The 20,896-nt window shown below is 22.7% G+C and overlaps 5 protein-coding genes across 5 annotated transcripts; 3 read left to right on the top strand and 2 right to left on the bottom strand. All coding sequences in view use genetic code 6, as the record gives it.

Annotated features, from left to right (window-relative positions):
• Positions 1-524: 524 nt before the first annotated feature.
• On the bottom strand, positions 525-3,073 carry TTHERM_00101380 (Serine/Threonine kinase domain protein; the record flags this gene model as incomplete). Its single annotated transcript, XM_001012187.2, has 2 exons — positions 525-2,974; positions 3,022-3,073. The coding sequence occupies 2 exons, from the start codon at positions 3,071-3,073 to the stop codon at positions 525-527; spliced, it is 2,502 nt and encodes an 833-aa protein (XP_001012187.2).
• Positions 3,074-5,093: 2,020 nt separating this feature from the next.
• TTHERM_00101360 (coiled-coil protein) lies at positions 5,094-6,373 on the top strand (the record flags this gene model as incomplete). Its single annotated transcript, XM_001012185.1, has 6 exons — positions 5,094-5,159; positions 5,231-5,396; positions 5,459-5,586; positions 5,703-5,867; positions 5,926-6,072; positions 6,140-6,373. 6 exons carry the CDS (start codon positions 5,094-5,096, stop codon positions 6,371-6,373), a joined length of 906 nt encoding a protein of 301 aa, XP_001012185.1.
• A 1,821-nt stretch (positions 6,374-8,194) lies between these two features.
• Positions 8,195-9,597, top strand: TTHERM_00101350 (cytochrome b5-like heme/steroid-binding domain protein; the record flags this gene model as incomplete). Its single annotated transcript, XM_001012184.3, has 6 exons — positions 8,195-8,268; positions 8,384-8,480; positions 8,536-8,640; positions 8,717-8,838; positions 8,911-9,316; positions 9,382-9,597. The coding sequence occupies 6 exons, from the start codon at positions 8,195-8,197 to the stop codon at positions 9,595-9,597; spliced, it is 1,020 nt and encodes a 339-aa protein (XP_001012184.3).
• Positions 9,598-10,669: 1,072 nt separating this feature from the next.
• TTHERM_00101340 (WD domain, G-beta repeat protein) lies at positions 10,670-16,295 on the bottom strand (the record flags this gene model as incomplete). The annotated part of the gene is made up of 13 exons (XM_001012183.2): positions 10,670-11,060; positions 11,113-11,608; positions 11,705-12,377; positions 12,441-13,296; positions 13,349-13,520; positions 13,577-14,043; positions 14,199-14,387; positions 14,439-14,618; positions 14,704-14,984; positions 15,042-15,227; positions 15,287-15,600; positions 15,798-16,066; positions 16,147-16,295. 13 exons carry the CDS (start codon positions 16,293-16,295, stop codon positions 10,670-10,672), a joined length of 4,623 nt encoding a protein of 1,540 aa, XP_001012183.2.
• Positions 16,296-18,373: 2,078 nt separating this feature from the next.
• Positions 18,374-20,007, top strand: TTHERM_00101330 (DnaJ carboxy-terminal domain protein; the record flags this gene model as incomplete). Its single annotated transcript, XM_001012182.3, has 6 exons — positions 18,374-18,581; positions 18,715-18,859; positions 18,978-19,290; positions 19,446-19,511; positions 19,575-19,917; positions 19,976-20,007. The coding sequence occupies 6 exons, from the start codon at positions 18,374-18,376 to the stop codon at positions 20,005-20,007; spliced, it is 1,107 nt and encodes a 368-aa protein (XP_001012182.1).
• Positions 20,008-20,896: the final 889 nt, after the last annotated feature.

Genomic DNA, 20,896 nt, shown 5'->3' with positions numbered 1-20,896 from the left:
TTTATTCATTTTAAATAGATAAAATATTTATTTTGTCCAAATTATTAGATAATTTGTTTTAAATTTTAAATAATAATTTACAAATTATTTAATTCTTAAATTTCATTAGTTTAATAATAAAATTGGTTTCTTATTTTATAAATAAAGTCTTTAAATATTTTTTTATAAATCTTTTATAAATTAGTAAAATAAATGAACCAACATACATTTTTACTCATAATAAATACATTTATTTATTTCTTTCTCTAAACATTTTTTTAATCAAAAAATTTGTTTTTATTTTGAAATTATTATTTTACAAAATGATTATTTATTTGTTTATTTATTTATATATTTATTTACTTACTTACTTCATAAATTTCATAAATTCGTTGTCAAAAATTAATTTATAATGATATGCTTTTTTTATTTGGTAGATTTTATCTTAAAATTGTTTAAATAGATAATTAATTTATGATATTTAATTTTTATTTAAAAATTTTAAACTAGGCTTTTTTCTCAAATGAAAGATAGATCCTTTTCAATCAAGATGGTTTTATTTGCTTTGATGGCTAAATTGTTTATGGACTAATTTATGTTTTATTTTCAAATTTTAAGTTTTGTAATTCATTTACGAGCTTGGGAGAGTCTTGATTTATTATTTAATTTTAAGTGAGCAGCTAAGATGAAATTTATTTGAAATAAGAATTAACTAATAGCTCGATTTGCTTGTATGCTCCTTCTTTAGAAACTTGGTAGAACCACTCTATTAACTCTTCGAATTTAAACGTCTCTTGTTAGTTTTGAGCATTATAACTTGTTTCTTATGGTTGGAACTGTTTTAAACGGATTATACAAGAAGGTACTTCAAATATTCTGTTAATAACTCCACAACATAAAAGTAATAAAGCCATTCTAATTGATTTTAGACCAAATTATTCTTCAAATGAAATTTTAGAATATAAATTTTTTATGTTTTGTTATTATTTTTATGAAAGGTATTTATTATCAAGTGAATTTATACTTGAATTCAAATTTTAGTTGATAGACGATGTGTTTGTACTTTGGTTTAAGGTTTGGGTAGTCGCACTGCTCATGTTTATCATATTCTTTTAAGAATTATTTCTGCTCATGCTTTATTATTATTTTGCAGTAAAGTTGCTACAATTTTTACTTTGTGCTTAATTTTACATCATTGAATTAAAAAACTGATGGCTTTTATTTCTAGAAGGAGAATTGTACTACTTTCTTTAAACTGACTATGGAGAAAGATTTGGTGAAAGCTATTTTTGGAGAATCGTTTCTTTTATTTATTATACTTATTAACCCAATTCATTAATGTTTGAGAAGCATTTCGCAGCGAATCCATATACTTTAGTGAAAATTGTCAAAGTCACTGCCCTAAAAGGTAGCTTGATTTCATTAGGTAAACTGTTAATATAAATCTCTGCATCCACTTTTTAAGGTATTTCTTCATAAACTCCTCTTTTGATATCCTCAGAATCATAGCTATAATCTTAAACCTCTTAAGAGAGCAGATGATACTCTGGTGTCCACTTTTTAATATCTTGAAGAATCTAAGTTTTCATGTTTTTAAAAGCTTTGCAATTTACAAAGTTAGCCCAATCTTTTAGATCAAATATGTTGTCAGTTTCATCAAGGTAAAATTTTAGATTTTAGAGATAGTAAATTGCAATCTTGAGGAGAAAATATTTCAAAACAGTATATTCTTTTTAACCTAACAGATCAATAATCCATCCTTACTGTACCTATTAATAAGCGATAACCAGCACTTGGTACCTACAAATTAATAAATTATAGATCATAATGTGAGTGCGAAATTAAGAACTATTTTTCATCTTCATTCTAATTGTTGAGTTTCTCACCATCATTATGCTGCTCATTTATCCAGTTGTAATTTCTTCATTATTTTTGTTTTCCTCTTCGTCTTCTTGTTACTAATTTTCTGATCTATTTTCTTATGAAGTATTCCCATTGATTACTTGCTATGACTGATACTTGAAAAGTGTTGGAAATTTATTTTCGTAGAATTATACTTTTTAATTAATATCCTCCGTTTTGTGTTTATTGAGAGCAGGATGCTAAATTAGTTCTTAGAATCCGATTCTCTCTTCTGGATTAACAACAAATATTCTTTTAAATAAATCTTTCATTTATTCACTTATTTAAAAAGCTTATTCATCTGTTTTCTATTGAATATTTTATTATAATTGTAATTCCTTTTGAAGCTGATTTTTGATATCTTCTTCCAAGCTTACTTTGCACATTCTAGCTTTACTACGAGTTTTTATGAATAAGTCGACATCAAAAGGATGATCCTCGCAGCACTACTTAATTGCTTTGAGCAATTCAGAGGGGTTATCTTATCTTGATCCAAATGGAAATTAGAAAAAGAGCATTACAAATAGGAGCACACCTAAACTCCAAATATCTACTTTATAATCATAATAATTGCCCATCAGGACTTCAGGAGCCAAATACGCTTTTGTGCCACAGAAACTCCTAGCTAAATGCTCTTTTGTAGAAGTTGGGGAATTATCTAATTTTTTAGCCAAACCAAAGTCAGCTATCTTAATAATCCCATCTTATATTAATACATTTTCTAATTTTAAATCTCTATGAATGATTCCTTTCTCATGAATACTTTGAAATCCATTAAGAATTTATAAAAATAAATCAACAGCTTCCTTCTCCTCCAAAATATGATTTTTTTTATGATAAACATAATCTAAAAGGTTGCTTTCACAGTATTCCATAACCAAAAACTAGTATTGCTATTTGTCGTAGGGTAAATTACCAGAGAAGCTCTCAATCATTTTTACTACATTTACGCAATCAATTTTTTGTAAAACTTCAATTTCGCTCTTAAGTAATTTCTAAGATGTCTTTGTGATCTTTCTCAGCGTTTTTATAGCAACCACCTAATTTGTTTCATTGTGAACGCATTTATACACAACACCATAAGCTCCTCTTCCTTTAAGTAAAAAATTAGAAATATGATAAATACTAATAAATTTCTACCTAAATAGCTTTCTATTTTATAATTCCCTATCTCAGTTAGGTACAGATCCATGTTTATGAATAAATAAATGTCAAGTAGATCCTAATTATTTGTGTATGTCTGATAAATTTTTTTGATAATAACTTTTAAATCTATAAAAATTGAATTATTTGTTTGATATTAAACTCAAATTTAAGAGGCTTTATTAATTTTTCTATATGATTTTTTTTTCTTCTACTAATAAAGAATAAATAATAACTATTTATTTTTTATAATACATAAATAGTAGAGTTAAGAGACTAAAATCAAATCACCTCTCATTTTGTTTATTCGTATATAAGTAAAATAACCAATCAGATGAGGATATTACATAATATAAGCCTTATTATAAACTTAGCAAAAAACTTGATGTAACTTAAATAAAATACACTGTATTTAAAAAAATATAGACAAAAAATCTATTTCTATTTTAATAAAAAGTTTCATTTTTTTTAATTATAAATGGTAGACTGTAAAGTTATATTTAACAAATTTTTTAATGATAATATTAAATTGTTTTAATGTCTAATTAGTTAAATTCTTAATTAAAACTAGACACAATCAAACAAATAAGGAAACAAAAAAAATCAATCAATTAGAAATATTTAAATTTATAGCAAAAAATTGATGATAGAAAAAGAATGTTAGTAATTATGTTTGTAATCAAGAAATAATAATAAGGATTATTTTTCAGCTAAATACTCAAAAATTACATTTTGACATATATATTTTTTTTTATTATTTATTGATTTTAAATATTTAAAATCATCAAAAAATAATTTTTTAATAATAATTTTTAAATTTTACTGAAAGTTTATCCCAAATTTTTTTATGATAATATTTAATTTTAAATTGATTTAATGTCTAATTAGTTAATTTGTTAATTAAACCTAGACATAATAAAACAATCAAATAAATATGAAAACAAAAAAATCAATATATTAAAAATATTTAAATTTAGAGCAAAAAATTGATTGTGTAAAAAGAATATTAGTAATTATGTTTGTAATTAGGAAATAATAATAAGGATTATTTTTCAGCTAAATACTCAAAAATTAAATATTTGTTTATGCTTTTTATATAATTTATTGATTTTAAAAATTTAAAATCATCAAAAAATAATTTTTTAATAATAATTTTTAAATTTTACTGAAAATTTATCCCAAATTTTTTTATGATAATATTTAATTCTAAATTGATTTAATGTCTAATTAGTTAATTTGTTAATTAAACCTAGACATAATAAAACAATCAAATAAATATGGAAACAAAAAAATCAATATATTAAAAATATTTAAATTTAGAGCAAAAAATTGATTGTGTAAAAGAATATTAGTAATTATGTTTTTAATTAGGAAATAAAAATGAGCATGTTTTGTCAGATAAATACTCAAAAATTAAATATTTGTTTTATATAATTTATTGATTTGACAAATTTAAAATCATCAAAAAATAATTTTTTTATATTGATTTTTAACTTTTACTGAAAGTTTATAACAAATTTATTTCTTTATGATAATATTAAATTTTAAATTGCTTTAATGTCTAATTAGCTCTATCTTAAATTTAATCTAGACACAATCAAACAAATATGGAAACAAAAAAAAATCAATATATTAAAAATATTTAAATCTATTGCAAAAAACTGATGATGTAAAAAGTATATTAATAATTATTTCTGTAATTAGGAAATAAAAATGAGAATTATTTTTCAGATAAATACTCAAAAATTAAATTTTGGATTATTTTTAAAATAATAATTTATTAATTTTACAAATTTAAAATCATCAAAAATCATTTTTGTTTTTTAATTTTAACTTTACTGAAAGTTTTTTAGCAATATTGAAATGAGTATTTAATTCAGTGCTTATTATAGATTCTAATTTTGTTTTTTTGAAATAATGAGAGATTTGTTTGTTAGCCAATCTTTTATAAATTGTTAAAAATTATATAGAAGTTTACACCTTGAATCATTATCAAAAATTGTATCAAATTATTAAATAATCTAAAATATTTGTAGAGCAAATTAATTTGAATTTATTTCAAGAAAAATATGAGTTCTCTAAAAGCAGCTAGAGCAGATAATTATTACTATCCTTAAGATTGGGATCCATCAAAGGTAACGCAATAGATTTTATAAAAATTGTTTCAGTTAGTAATTTTTAATCCCTTCTTTTTTACATTAATTAGGGATCATTAAATAAATTCTAAAATTCTCATCCTTTAGGAGATCGTGCTAAAAAAATAGATTAAGGAATTTTGGTTATTAGATATGAGACACCATTCCATGTAAGATGCCTAAAATGCGACAACATGATTGCAAAAGGTGTTAGATTTAATGCTGAAAAAAGAAAAGGTAAATAATATAAATTTTACAAAATTGCTTTGTTTTCAATGTTAAATTCTTAAATATAAAAGTTGGAAAATTCATGAGCAGCACTATTTGGGAGTTTAAAATGAGATGTCCTCATTGCTCAAATAATATTATAGTGGAAACAGACCCAGAAAATACAGACTACAAATACAAAGAAGGTGCTAGAAGAATTGTAAATAATATTATTAAGTTTCTTTTAAAATATTCTTTAAAAATGAAGTTTAAAATAAATAATCTTAAATACTTTTGAGTATTTTTTAATGTATTTTTGTAAATTAAAATTAAAAGCTCAACACAGAAAATGCTAAAACAGACGTCTAGTTCATTCGTGATGATTCTGAAAAAGCTAAAATTTAAGAAGACGCATTTTATAATCTTGAAAATAAGAATTCTGATTAAAAGGTAGCTGAAATTGAGAAACCCAGAATACAATCTATGATGCAAATGTCTAGTGTAAGTTAAAATAACCAAATTATAAAACAAAAAAATAAGCATTTGTAATTAAAAAAAGGACAGATATGAAAATGATTTTGACAACAACCTGTTATTGAGAAATAAGTTCAGAAAAGAGAAAAAGCAACTAGAAAAAAAAGAAGAAGAAGATAAAAAAAATGTAAATTTTGTTTTGCCAATAGCGCCTACTAGACAAACAGATATGGTAATTTTTAATTTATTTATAAACAAAAGTATTTATTTTAATTTATAAATTATTTTTGATTAAACAGATTAGAGTTAATAATGCTCATTTTAAAGGGCCTAATAATTACCAAAAGAATAAAATCGAAAAAAGATCTGAAATTCTAAGAGCTAACATATTTCAAGATTAAAAACAAGAAGAAGTAAACAAAGTGTATAAAAAAATCGATAAATTGCCTAAATCAACTTAAATTATGATAAAAAATTCCTTAAAGTTAAATCAAAAGAGTTAAAATTAATTTAACATTGTACATAAAAAATGAATGATAAAATAAATAAGTAATAATAGTTAACAAATAAATAAAATAAAAGTAAATTGTAGATAAAATATAAAATTGATTTTTTAAAAACTTAATAATTTATTAATTAATTAATTAATTAACTGTCTGCATTTTTTTATTTATTTATGTATGTATAAATTTCTTTAAATTAATTTATTTTTGTATTATTTATCATCAATTTTTATAGTTACAATTTAAAAATAATTTTATTTTTATTAAATTTCTTAATATAATTATTGAGTCAATCAAGTCAGTGATTTTTAATATTTTTTTAGCATCCAGGACATTCAATAATTTATAATAAATATCCATAATATTTATTTATATATGCTTAACTCATAATAAATAGCATTGGTGTTGATGGAAAAGCTTTTAATGAATAAATTAATTTTTGAATCTAAAATAATAATAAGATTCAGAACTGTGTTCTAATTATTCTAATTGGGTATAATTTACATCTTTTTTTGATGAATCCTAAAATTATAAAAAATTAAAAACACTTTTAAAAGTTTTTTATTTTTGTATGTGATTTTTACTATTTAAAATTAAATCTAGTTGTTCTTTGTGAACTCTATATATTTCTAACTATTTATTTATATATTATTAACTCCTAAATAAATAGCAAGGGTTTTAGTGGTGAATTTATAAAAAGTAATAATTTATACATGTAAAATAAAAAAAGATTTCATAACTGTATAAAATTAACAATAATTTAAAAATCAATTTGATAAATTCTAGAATATATAAAACAAATTACAAAATAAAATTAAATGTTTTTGTATTAATATATTTCATTATAATAGTGTATTACTTATAATTTTTACTATTAAATTTAAGTTTTTTGTGGGATTTATCTCAATTAAAAGCCCTATTTCTAATTCTTTTTTTATTCTTAACTTTTAAATAAATAGAAGTGGTTTTAGTGGTGAGTTTTTTATTAAAGTAATAATTTATGCATCTAAAATAAAAAAAGACTTCTGAACTGTATTATAATTATGCATAATTTATAAATAAATTTGATAAATTCTAAAACATACAAAATAAATTACAAAATAAAATTTAAATATTTATTTCTTAACATATTTGATTAAAAAACAATTTACTCAATCTAATTTATCAATTAAATTTAGGTTTTTTGTTAGACCAATTTTAATTAATACCTTTATTTATAATTATTTTTTTTTTTCTTAACTCCTAAATAAATAGCAGTTGTTTTAGTGGTGAACTTTTTAATGAAGTAATAATTTATTCATAAAAAATTTTATAAAAACAACTTAAGAACTATCTATAATTTTTATTAGAAGTAATTTATAAATTACCTTTATTAACCTGAAACATTAAAAATAAATAAAGCATAAAATTTAATGTATTTATTAATTAATACATACCTTTAGATTAATTAATTTTTGTATTATTAATTATAATTTTTACTAGTTACAATTAAATTTAGTTGTTTTTTGTGAAATCTATTTCAGTTAAAAATTTTCATCCTAATTATTTGTTTGTATATTCTTAACTCCTCAATAAATAGAGGTGGTAGTAGTAGTGAAATTTTTAATGAAGTAATTATTTTATGCCTCTAAAATAAAAAAGACTTCAGTCAGAACTGCATAATAATTAGTTAGGCATAATTTATATATGGATTTTGTGAATCTTAAAACATACAAAATAAATTACAACACAAAATTGAATATACTTTAAAAAGTTAAAAAATCAAATAAAAATCTTCGTCTTCTGTGAGATTTAGTTATTTATTTATTAGAAAGAGTAGGAAGGAAAGTATTAGCAAAATTAAAATATAAAATGGACTAGCAATATCCAGAATTAAATTTAGCTACTAAGTTTTTTATAGAGAACAGAGAATACGAAATTAGATGGTAAAATTTATTGTTTTTGAAGTAAACTCTACATTTTTTGCTTTCTGATCTAAAATATTTTCCTATTAATCAATCAATTTGTCAATGAGGTTAAACCTGCTTTCAATTTATAAAGGAATAAGTCATCCAGACTAGATGATATGTTTTAAATAGCATAGTTCATTTTAAATGACATATTAAAAATTTACTCAACTGATCAAGCGATAGTTAAGGTATTTTATAAGTTATTAAAAGCTTTGTGCTATTTATTTCCTTTTTATTATTTAGGATCACGAAATGCAAGAATATGGACTTAAAGATATTATTTCATTTTAAGTTAGAGAAGTTTATGTCTTTCTCCCTCATAAGAAAGAAGTGAGAACATACATTAAGGTAGGCCTTATACATTAAAATTCAAATAAAACATTAAGCTGCGAGTATTTTATCATTTTTTTGTTTTTATCAAAAGAATGATTAGAGAGAATTTAGATAAGTTTATTACTTTGTTAGCACTGAATAAGTCAAAATTGAGAGATTTAGAGAAAAACATACTAGGATAGATTCAATGATTACAAACATGTCAATTATAAGGTAACATTTTTGCTATTCAGAATTTCACTCAAGTTTAGTTAAATAAATATATTTTATTTTTATGTCAAATAGAAAGCAAAATTAGTAATTTGAAAACACTCTAAGATAGATAGTAGAATCTAGATTAAATAACTTGTAAATAAATAATCCTTAATCTCCAAATCTTTTCTTTGTTTCTGAACCAAGCAAATAAGACGATTTAAATGAAAAAGATGATTAATTATCTCCTAAATTTGGATCAACTGATACTAGCAGTTCATCAAAAAGCAACTCAACAACAGCTTAGAAAGTTCCTTCTTTTGGCTAAATTAACAACAACAATAATTTCTTAGGAGGATAAAAAGACTAATTATTTGATACCGATGACTCCGACCTAAAAAAAAGATAAAAAGTTGCTGGGTTAGGTACTTAGTAGGATTATTTGAAAAAGCAAGCACAATAAAAGCCAGCTGAAATAAAAGGTTATACTATGTAAGAGGTAATGCATAATAATATTTTAAATTCAATATGAGTAATTAATTGCTCATTTTGATTAACAAAAAGGTTGCTCATCATAATACAGAAAACGATGCTTGGATTGTAATTAATGGTAAGATATACGATGTTACTCACTATCTTAACTATCATCCAGGTGGAAAAGCTAAGTTAATGTTAGGAGTAGGACGTGATGGAACAGAGCTATTTTAAAAATACCATCCTTGGGTTAATGCACATTACATTCTTTAAAAAAATCATATAGGTTTTATTGTTTTAAAATGAAAGCTGTAAATAAATAAATAAAGTAATTAAAAATGATATAATCATAGTATGTATTATTATATATAAATCAAAGTATCTAACTAAATATTGCAATATATTTTTAACTCTCATCTTTATTAATTTTCAAAAAAAATTATTTAACATCTTTTCAAATCTTAAATTGTTATAAATGATTCATAATAATTTATTTATCTAACAAAATAGATCAAAATTAGTCAATTTAATTTCATTTTTTAATCAAAAAAATTTTTTTTTAAATAATGTCTAAATAAAAACAGTTTAATTAATTAATTTTAATATTTAAATTAGAAATAAAAATTTTGTTTTATAAATACTTAAACCAAAAATTAAAAGATTAAATTTGATTTCTATTTAATTAAACAAATATTTTAATTGAAAAATCGACAAATTCATTAATTATTAAAAGATTTTCTTATCAATAATTTATTTTTAAAAATACATTTTTTTTTTGTTTGTTTATTTATTTAAAAATAGAAAATGTAAAATTAATTTAGTATAAAATATTCTAAAAATTCAATATATTTTGGTCATTTACGATCAAGTAGTTATTTAGTGCTATAATCTCTTTTATAAAATTAAAATTATTTTTACTAATTAATTATTAAGATTTTTATTTACTGTGAATTAATGAATGTATGAAATAAAACGAAATAACATTATCAAAGTTATCACTTAGTTAAATTAGATCTTTTGAGATTAAAATTTTTTGTTTTTATTTAAAAGCTTAGAAAAAACAAATTATCAAAATGAAGCTAGCTATTTAATAAAAGAAATTTAACTTAATTCTATTAACACGGAGATTAAATATAAAACCTCTTTATTAATTAATGAATATTTTTTCTAATTTAATTTTAAATTACAAATTAAGCAATTCTAAATATTAATTTTTAATTCCTGAGGAAATATTAAATTATATTTATTTATTTTAAATAAAATGATAAATGATGATTGATTATAATTTAAGTTATTTAATAACATTTATTATAAATTTGCTAATTTTATTTACAATCTTAACAAAAATAGGGAATAATAATTTAGTTTAATATAAATATCAAGTAAATTTATTTAGAGTTGTAGTAGATTTTTGTTTAGACATGAAAGAAGAAAATCCCACACTCTGGTTGAGAGACTGAGAATCATCATTTCCTTTTTTATTGTCTTTTTTAGTTATCGTACTGCCTCTGCGTGAGGCTTCATCAGTATTTTCATTATCTGACTCATCTTCTAAATCTTAGAAGTCTATACCATCGTCATCATCCACATTCTTTTTAGCATGCAGTTGCTTTAAGCTTTTCATCTTTTTTTGCAGCAACTCATTGTCAGCAAATAGTATTTGTGGAGAATCTGATGCAACTTAATAAGCATATTTATATGAAGCTACTCTGTAACATCTATGAACCTCGCCAAGTTTATATTTTACATCAATTTGAGGTTTAAATTTACTTATAAAGAAATTTATTTATTTAATATAAATTAGTTAAAATTAAAACTTACTCATCATTTTTACTGCTCGGTTATAAGTGCTTTGTTATAGAAGAAACAAATGCATTATTTCTCAAAAAGTTGTTAGTTGATAAGGTAAATATTTTTTTCTTATGAGAAGAACTAGATAAAGAATCCGAACTTTTTTTCTGTTTAAAGTTGTCTGCTGTTTGTTTCATATCTACTCCCTTTCTAAGCTACGAGTGAGAAGTTTAAGGTTGTATTACAGGCAAGGAATCTTTTGTACCTTGAGATAGTTGCAATGTGCTTTAATAGTTTAAATGAGTGCCTTTCGTTTGTTATTTAGTATATCTATTATTCATCTATTCAGGATGTAATTTCTGGTTAGATGCAGCTTATGAATAGCTGTTTGTTTATTAATTGGCATTGTTGTTATTATTATCGTTATTTGTATAATTATCATTATTTTATGAATCTACGTTGTTTATTGCATTTTATTGTTGGCTATTTGTGGTACTGCTAGGATAATTAGTAAAAAATTTTGTGTCTAATTTTATTTTATATAAAAAAATATTAAATTTCAATTTAGATTTTTTTAAAAGTGAAAAAAGTTTTAAATTGAAAAAAATCTTAATAAAATTACTTTGTTTGATTTTAAAATTGGATAAAGAAGTTTTTAGTTTCAGCTTGTCTTAAACACCCTGGTTTTAAGTTTATTCTTTGTTTGGGCTCAGATTTTTTACAGCGACTTGGAGTTATGGTGAAATAATGATATTTTCTTCATCATTTGGATAATAAATTTAATTGAAATTTCCATTCAGCTCAAGGACTTTATACTAGTTAATTTCTTTGGCGTATCGATATTATTTTTTTATGTATTCTAAATCCACTTAATTTTATTCTTTCTCTTGTTGAGCTAGTCTCTTTAGTCTATTTTCTTCTTCTTCTTTTTCTTGTTCAAATTTTTAATATATTTTAGCAAATTCATCTTGTAGAGAAAGCTGTGGTTTTGCATTATATGCTATCTTTATTCCCACTTACTAGTTTTCTTCCTCCTGCTTTTATTTTTCTTTTTCAGCTTTTTCAGGCTCATCTTACTCAATAACAATTTTTTACAGCTCAGTATGCTCATTATCACTAAAATATTTGCTTGTTAAGTATTTCATTCTTACTTTGTCTTTTGAATCCTTATTAAGTTATTCGTTTTCAATGATTTTAAGGGAATCAAATACAAGATCTAAATCATTCAGCTTTTGATTCACCCAATCAAAAGGAAAGTTCCATTAGTTAGGCTTATCATATTGTATTATATTTATCTAATTATAATTAAGTTAACATTATTAATATTATTTTTTTATAAAAAAAACTATTTTAATTACTTTTGAAAAGTATTGACCTTCTAAAGACCATATTTTTACATTCTTATCATGAGAGCATGAGAATAAAGTAGGTGGCTCTTGAATTCTTATGAGTTTATTTACTATGCCTGTATGGGCAACCCATCTTTTTAAAAGTACTGAGTTTGTAGCATGAACAACCATTAGATTTTTATTGTTTCTTCTTTCTAAGCCAGAGATCATGTTGTCAGCAGCTTTAGTTGCATTAATTAAATCTTTTCTTCTTAACTGAAAGCTTTGCTTTTTTTTATCTTCCTTGATTGGAAAGATTTATCTGTTATGTAAAATATCTGTGAAATTCCAAATGTGCATTAAGCCTTTAGAGTCTCCAACATAAACATAGCAAAGAGGATTTTTTAATTGTGTTTATTTGGAAATATTTTAATCGTACACATCCCAGTATTTCTAAAACATTTCATAAGTTTCTCTGTTTTCTTCTTGTCCCTTTGGTGAGCTCTCAATATCATTTTTACGTATAGGAGAATGAAGTATTTCATCCTTAAATAAATGAGAAGTAAGCAAATTATGATTAGAATTTATCGTTTATGAATCCCTATTTGAGCCATTTTGGTTTTAGGGGTTTAAGAATGAATCTTCTCCAGTTACTTGGTTAGTGGCAAAAAATATTTTTTTCCCTTTAGAAGTTTTTTCATTGTTGCTATTTCTTGAGATGATAGGATTGAATTAACCAACTTCTGGAGGTTCAAAACCATCTTTCGGTAATTCTCTGGGAATAGGCTCTGACTAATAACTTTCATTCAAAATAGAGTTTATTGTGATATTAGTTTCAACTCCATTAATCCAGTGAGTGTTCATAATTTTTAAGATAGCCTTGTATCTAATAATTTTTACTTTTATATAATGCAAATTCAAAAATATAAAAAATCTACTTATATCTCATAGGAGCTAGTCTAGAGCCCCATAAATATGCCACACCAGCAGAGTTTGTAGTTAAAATGACAGGATAAGGATCCAAAAATTCAATTTAAATTACTTCTGATTCATCTGCCTTTAAAATACCTTCTAGTTTTCCTGTTTCAAAATCCCATAAAGCCACAATTCCTTTATTTTTAATTAAAATTTATGGATTTCAATAACTGTTAAATATAAATCTTTACCATTTGCAGATCCGCTGGCAAGTAAATTTTGCTTGGCAGAATAAGATAAAGAAATAATTTCTGAATCTTTGTGTGCCCCACTTAATACTTTTATTAGAACTGATTCTTCTGATTCTGATTCATCATAAATCCTAATAGTAGAATCCCAATAAGATGCAATGAGCAATTTTTCTTCATTAATGTAAATAAGTTAAGAAACTTCGTTTGTTTCTTTCTTTTTGATATGTGATTGCTTTTTTGAAAACTCAGAATCTTCAATCTCTTTAACATCATTAACCTTCTTTAAAAACTCTCCGTTTTTCATATTATATTACCTAATCATCCCTGCGTTATCTGCGAGAAAAAATTTTCTTTGTCTAGCACCAAAGCAAAATAGTGCCATCTCGACTGAATATTTATCATCATGTATTTCATTAAACACTTTTTTCAATCTCCCAGTCATGGCGTCGTATAACCTCATATCAATCCTAATTAATTTATTTATTAAAAATATTTAATTAAATTAGGATTTTTATTCAGGCAAAAACAAAAAAATAATTTAAAAATGAATTTTCAATATCAAAAAAATGTTTTTTTAAAAAGAAATTTTCAATAATAAAAAGAAAATTAAAAAAAAAATTACTTTGTTAAAATAACTAATTGGTTAAAATAAATATTGAAATCAACACTTAATGGGTACAGATCATCATTTGCATTTTTCATATTTTTTTAGACTTCAGCATTTTCAAAGTAAATTATTCTTTTGCCAGCAAGCAAGAACCTATCATATTTCCCTGTAATAAAGCACACATCTGTAATCAGAGAGTATCCTCTTTTTTAAAAGTAAAAAATTAACATTAAAAAAATAAAAATGTAAGCCTACCCTTCAGCAGCTATGACCTAGATAGTACTCATGCTACGAATATCCCAGATTCTTATATTGCATTTATCATCAATCGAAATCACGTTAGGACTTTGTGGAATGAATTTGCACTGTACGACTAAACTACTATGACCTTCTAGTCTAGCAATAAAAGCTCTTGTAATCGATATTTCGGGGCACCTTATATAAAATAAGTATGTAAATATATTTTAGATTGGTTTAACATAATTCATTTAAAATTATAAATTGATAATAAATGATTTACCAGACATTAATATGTTGTTCAAAACCAACTGATAATAAATTAGATCCATACTAGTGAGAGTATGTTAACTGTCTAACTCCTCTTTCACAATTTGAAGGATCCTTGAGTTCTGTTAAAAGTCTTGGTTCAGAATCAGTTAAATCCCATAACTTAATTTTTCCATCCAATGAGGCAGATGCTACTAAGCGAGGTGCTGCAAGTTCTACTACATCCATAATTTTTCCTTTATGTGCTTTAAGTAATTTATCATGCTAGAGCTTTGATTTTTTATTGTCTCCTATCTTAATAAACAAACAACAAAAAATGAAACAAAAATAAAATAAATTATAAAAAAGTACAGAATTTGAAGGGGTAAATATCCATGTTTTTAAGTTGAAATCATCTCCTGCAGTAACCCAAATTTAGTGCAAAGGCAAATACCATATTCCAGTTTAGAGTACATCTAATTTTGCACTCTTTAAAACCTTTTAGCTGAAGCTATTTTCCCAAAAAATCAATTACTTTTTAGATGTGACAACACCTATCTAAAAATAATTTTTAATAAAATTAATTAATAACAATTTTAAAAATGCTAAAATCTTACAGTGTTTATAGAATCTGCAATAAAGAAATCAATAATAAATGAGACTTTATTGTATTCAGTAGGAACAGTCAACCCTATCTTCTTTTTATTAATTATCTTTTCTTAGCAATCAGTAGTATAAAATTTTAATGTATTGGAGCTCTACTCTAGGATGATGACATTATCATTATGAGGTGAGAATTATATTTTTTTAATTAGATTAGAGTGAGTTGAGTTATCAAAAAATTTAGCTTAAACGTATCTTTTTGTCTTCCTTGAATAAGCTTTATCAATAATTTCATTTTCTGTCAGTTCTCTTTCTTTCTCAAACCTAGCTGTTAATTAATATATTTTTTTTTAAAAAGTTTCATATTTATCATTTGTATTATATTTTAAACTAAATAGCATCGAAGCAATAACAGTTTTTATAGAAAAAATTCATATAAAATAGTTCTATTTTTAAAGCTAAATATGGCTTTAAGTTTAATTAACTCCATTCTTTCATTTAAATTAAATTTTTTTATTATTTTACCATCAAAAAATCTGCCATCTTTTTCTCCTATAACTGCATCAATAATATATTAAGTAAATTCGCTCCATTCCATATGTTTATCTCCATTTATATCAATATCTTAAAAGAGTTTAATTAGTCCTGTAACTAATTCATATTTTTCTTCTACAGGATGTACAATAGCACACTTCATTAACCAAATGAAATTCGCTAACTCAATACCATTTGGATGTTCATTAAATTCATCTTCTAAAGCTGCCAATTTCTCATTATCTAATAACATCATCAACCTAAATTTAAGTTAAAATAAATTCATTCACAATTTATTTAGACTGATTCAATATTAATTTTTGTTTCTTTGATTGTTTACCTTTCTGCTGTGTAAGGATTCTTTTCAAACCTTAGCAGGTTGGGATGATCCTTTAAATAGTTGATAACATCTTATAATTTAGGTTCTATTTTTTTTAATTTCTGCTTTAAACTAAGGCTTTTAGCTTCCTTTCGTTTTATTTTATCCATTTGAATTCTTGAGCAATTAATTATAAAGATTTCTAAAGATTATGGATTTTATAGCAGTTGATTTATTTGGTAAATAGATCAAAAGAGTATTTTTAAAATAATTAATGTAGCTTGCTTGCCAATAAATTATCCTAGCTATTTAATAGGAATTTTCTAAGAGGTTTAAATATTGATTATTCTATCTACTTTCTAAAAAGCTGAACCAAAAGCAAACAAACAAGCAAAAAAAACAAAATACAATTGATAAATAAAGATTCTATAAAAAATATTAATTAGGACCAGTTAATTGAAACTTGTAATTGAATAATTAAAATTAAATGTTTTATAATTTAATTTCGCAATGAATTGGTTTGGTTTTTATTAAAATTAGAATTAAATTATGTTTGTTTAAAATATTTTTCTTTGAAGTTATTTTTAATTATTTTATTTTTAAATAGAATAACTTTTATTATGTCTTTTCATTATAATTTTAATTGTATTTTTTATTTTTATAATCTTTGAAATGTAAAAATTATCAAATAAATTAGTATTTTAAAAGTTGTTTTATTACTGTTTTACAGTAAGTAAGTTCTACTTCCTAATAAAACTAATTTTTAACGTTGATTATTTTTTTTTAAAAAAAGTTTTAACTTGTTAAATAAATAAATAAAATTAGAAAATACTTGTTATGAATTTCGCCTCCATTTTTATTTACTAAATATAATAAATAAGATTAAATTTATAAAAAACTGGCATTTAATTCTTAATAAATTGTAACTTATTATTTCATCATACAAAAACATTCATTTTTTACAAAAATGTATTAGAGCAGATAATGATTCAATTAAAATTGTATAAAATACAAAATTTAAAATTATAAATGATCTAAAGCTAGCTAACAAAGCATAAATTATTTGCTTTCTTTATTAAAATTCAACAAAAATATACCGAATTTCCTTGATTCATACAAAAGCCTAAATGGATATTTATTTTATTGTTAAAAAAATTAATTTAAAAGTTAGTTGTATTCCTTGTATGTGATTCTTCAATCAAAAATCGAGGAAATGCGGTTTTTAAGATTTTACTTGATACTAAAATGATTTAAGCTCTGCTTTAAAATTTCTATTAATACAGAGATATTTATTATTAATAAAATTAAGAAAAAATAATTTATACAAAGAACTTATTTTAAATTTAAATAAAATCTCTAATCAAAATTAAGTAGTTTGTAAATATAATTGAAACTCGTTTTCAAAAGTAAGAAGAAGAGAGAGTTTCAAATTTAAATTAATTTATGCTATTATTTAAAGAATAAAATAAATTTATAAACAAAATTATTTCTATTTCAAATCCAACTTTCTTTTTTTCTTAATCACTAATATAAAGCAATTTTATTACATTAAGTTAGCACTTTGATAATTTTATTAATATTTAAATGATAAATTTAAAAACAACTTAAATTTATGAATTTGCTTAGACATATTCTTAAGAGAATTTTAAAGAATAAAGAAGAAAAAAATTGTTAATAATTTTGTTATAAAAGTTGTCTGTCTGTATGTCTGTCTAAATTAAAGGTTGGTGTTTTCTTTAAGATTAATTATTTTTTGAATGTTTTGTTTTTTTTGACGAGTTTGAATGATAAATAGATGTTTTAATTAGTTTGAATGAATATTTCTTTATTTAATTTAGAGAGAAAATGAATCTTTAATTTACACGTATCAACTTAATAAATGAAATAAGATATCAAAATTAACTCTTTTGTTATTTAATTAAATTGATTTTTATAAGTAAACAACTAATTAATTAATTAGCTGTTCGTCCTTCGTATCTTGATCATTTGATATGTTGCGTGTTAGTTTTTTATTAATTATTTAATATTGATTTGACTGTTTTAGACATTAAATTAAAATGCAGTAGCAGTATCTCAAATAAAAATAATACTTAATAATTTATTTTATTTGCATTTTTAAATTATTTGAAAAATAATTGGTTGCTCTTTTAAAAAGTAGCGAGATAACACAAAGTCTGCAAATAAACAAAATTATAAGCTATTTATAAAGCAAACAAGCAAATTTTAAGTACCGACTTACTGAATATAAATGCGTTTCATTTATATTGCAGTGCTGATTCTCTACACCGCAATTCTTGCGAGTGCAGGCTACAGAAAGCACTATTAAACATTAGAAATTAAATCTAATGCCACAGAATAAGAAATTAAAAAGGCATATAGAAGATTATCTTAAAAGTATCATCCTGATAAAAATCATGAAGCTGGTGCTTAAGAAAGATATCAATAAATCAACCAAGGTAAATAAGGCTCTTAATTTAGTTCTTATTTGTCCATAATTCATCCCCGAAATCTTATTTTGTGCTCATTATAATTTCAATTTGAAAGAAAGTTTGCAGCTAAATTTTAAAATATTTTTTAAAAAAAACAAAGCCTATGAAATTCTCAGGGATAAAGATTTGAGAAGAGTTTATGACTAAGAAGGAGACGAAGGTGTTAAAAGATATTAACAATAAAAACAACAAGGAAATCAAGGTGGTGGTGACATTTTTGATATGTTTGGTGGCTTTTTCGGAAAGTAGCTATTTAAATTAATTGATTTATTTGAGAAACTTATGGATTTTTATGCAAATAATTCTCCTAGAATGATGATTTATGTTGGTGTCAAATTTATTTAATTGTTTTTTTTAAATTAGTTAAAGAAGAAATGTTGAAAGAAGAGGTCCTGAGTTAAAGATGAGATTATACGTTAGTTTAGAAGATATTTATAATGGAAGTGAAGTTCCTTTCTTTATCACTAAGCAAATTTTATGTCCTCACTGTAGAGGTACTGGAGCTGATGATCCTGATCACATTAAGACATGTCCTGCCTGTAATGGTTAAGGTCACGTTATCAGAAGATAACAAATTGCTCCAGGATATTACCAATAATTCCAATAAACTTGTGATAAATGTGGTGGTAAAGGTAAGACTGTAACTTCTAGATGTCATGTTTGCAGAGGTTCCAAGGTAAATAAAAAAAATAAATATCAAAGTTATAAACAAAATGCCAAAAAATAGTATTAATTAGCATTAAACAAACATACAAAAACACATTAAAGTCATAAAGAAAAATGAAAGCGAAATATATAAGAATAATCATAATTTATTTTTTAATAATATAGACTATTCCTGGATATGATGAGATGTCAGTATTTGTTGAAAAGGGTATTGGTAACGGTTAAACCATTGTAAATAATATTTTATTTAAGTGCTTTTATTAGATTTACTAATTAATGTTTATTTTTTAATAGAAATTCGATGGTGGTGGTGACGAGTATGTTGATGTTAGTGCATCTGATATAATTTTTGAAATTGCTGAATTACCTCATTCTATATTTGTTAGAAGAGGAAATAATCTTCACATTAACATTTAAATTACTCTTAAAGAAGCTTTATTAGGATTTAAGAAGAAAATAAAGCATTTAGATGGCCATTATGTGAAAATTAATAAAGTTGGTGTCACTCAACCTGAAGAAGTTTAACAAATTCAAGGAGAAGGTATGCCAATTCATCAATAATCTTCAAATTTTGGTGATTTGTTCGTTAGATATATAGTTAAGTTCGAAAAGCAATACAATACCAAGCAAATATAAGGTAAATCAATTCTTAAATAAATAACATGAAATTTGATAAATTAAATATAAATAAATAGCATTAGAAGAATTCTTCAAGATTCCTAAATGAGAAGAAATGTTAATTAGTAATTTGATAATGCGAGCAATTCATCTTATACAATAATTAGTTAGTTAGTTATTTAGTTAATATTTTGTTTTATGAATATTTGTATTGTCCAAAAACCATATCTTTGTATTATAATTTAATTTTAATCAATCATTTTGTAAAAAAAATTATGAAGTAATTAATTTTAATTTTACTAAAATTAAGCATACATAAAGCATTATAATATATAAATAACGTTGTCTGAAGGATTTATTTTAGAAGTATTAGAACTTGTAAATTAAAATTTAACAAATTAATTAATATAAATAAATACATTTATATATATTTACATAAAATAATCTAGTATTAGCTTTCTTAAATTTATAAATTTTACATAAAAAATTAATGAATAGATTTATTTATTTATAATTGAATATATTTAATATATTTAATATAATTTAATTTAAGATTATTTTATTTATTTATTAATTTATAAAATTTAGTTTTGTTTTTTATCATCAAAATCAAAATTAATGTTCCAATTTTCAGTAAATTATAAATTTAAATTTAAGGATAAACCCATAGATTAAATCTTTTCGAAATAGTCTAAAAACCATATTTTTGTGTTATAATTTAATTTTAATCAATCATTTTAATATGCAATAATTAATTTGAATTTTACTCAAATTAAACATTCAAAAAGCATTATAATAAAAAAATAAGTGGTTTGAAGGATTTATTTTAGAAGTATTAGAGACTTGTAAAATAAAATATAACAAATTTATTAATATAAATACATTTATATATATTTACATGAAATAACCTAATATTAGCTTTCTTAAATTTATAAATTTTACATAAAAAATTAATGAATAGATTTATTTATTTATTTATTATTTATTATTGAATATAT

The sequence above is a fragment of the Tetrahymena thermophila genome (assembly GCF_000189635.1).
Source record: "Tetrahymena thermophila SB210 genomic scaffold scf_8254716, whole genome shotgun sequence".
NCBI lineage: Eukaryota > Ciliophora > Oligohymenophorea > Hymenostomatida > Tetrahymenidae > Tetrahymena > Tetrahymena thermophila.
This window is presented reverse-complemented; position numbering and strand designations above follow the sequence as displayed.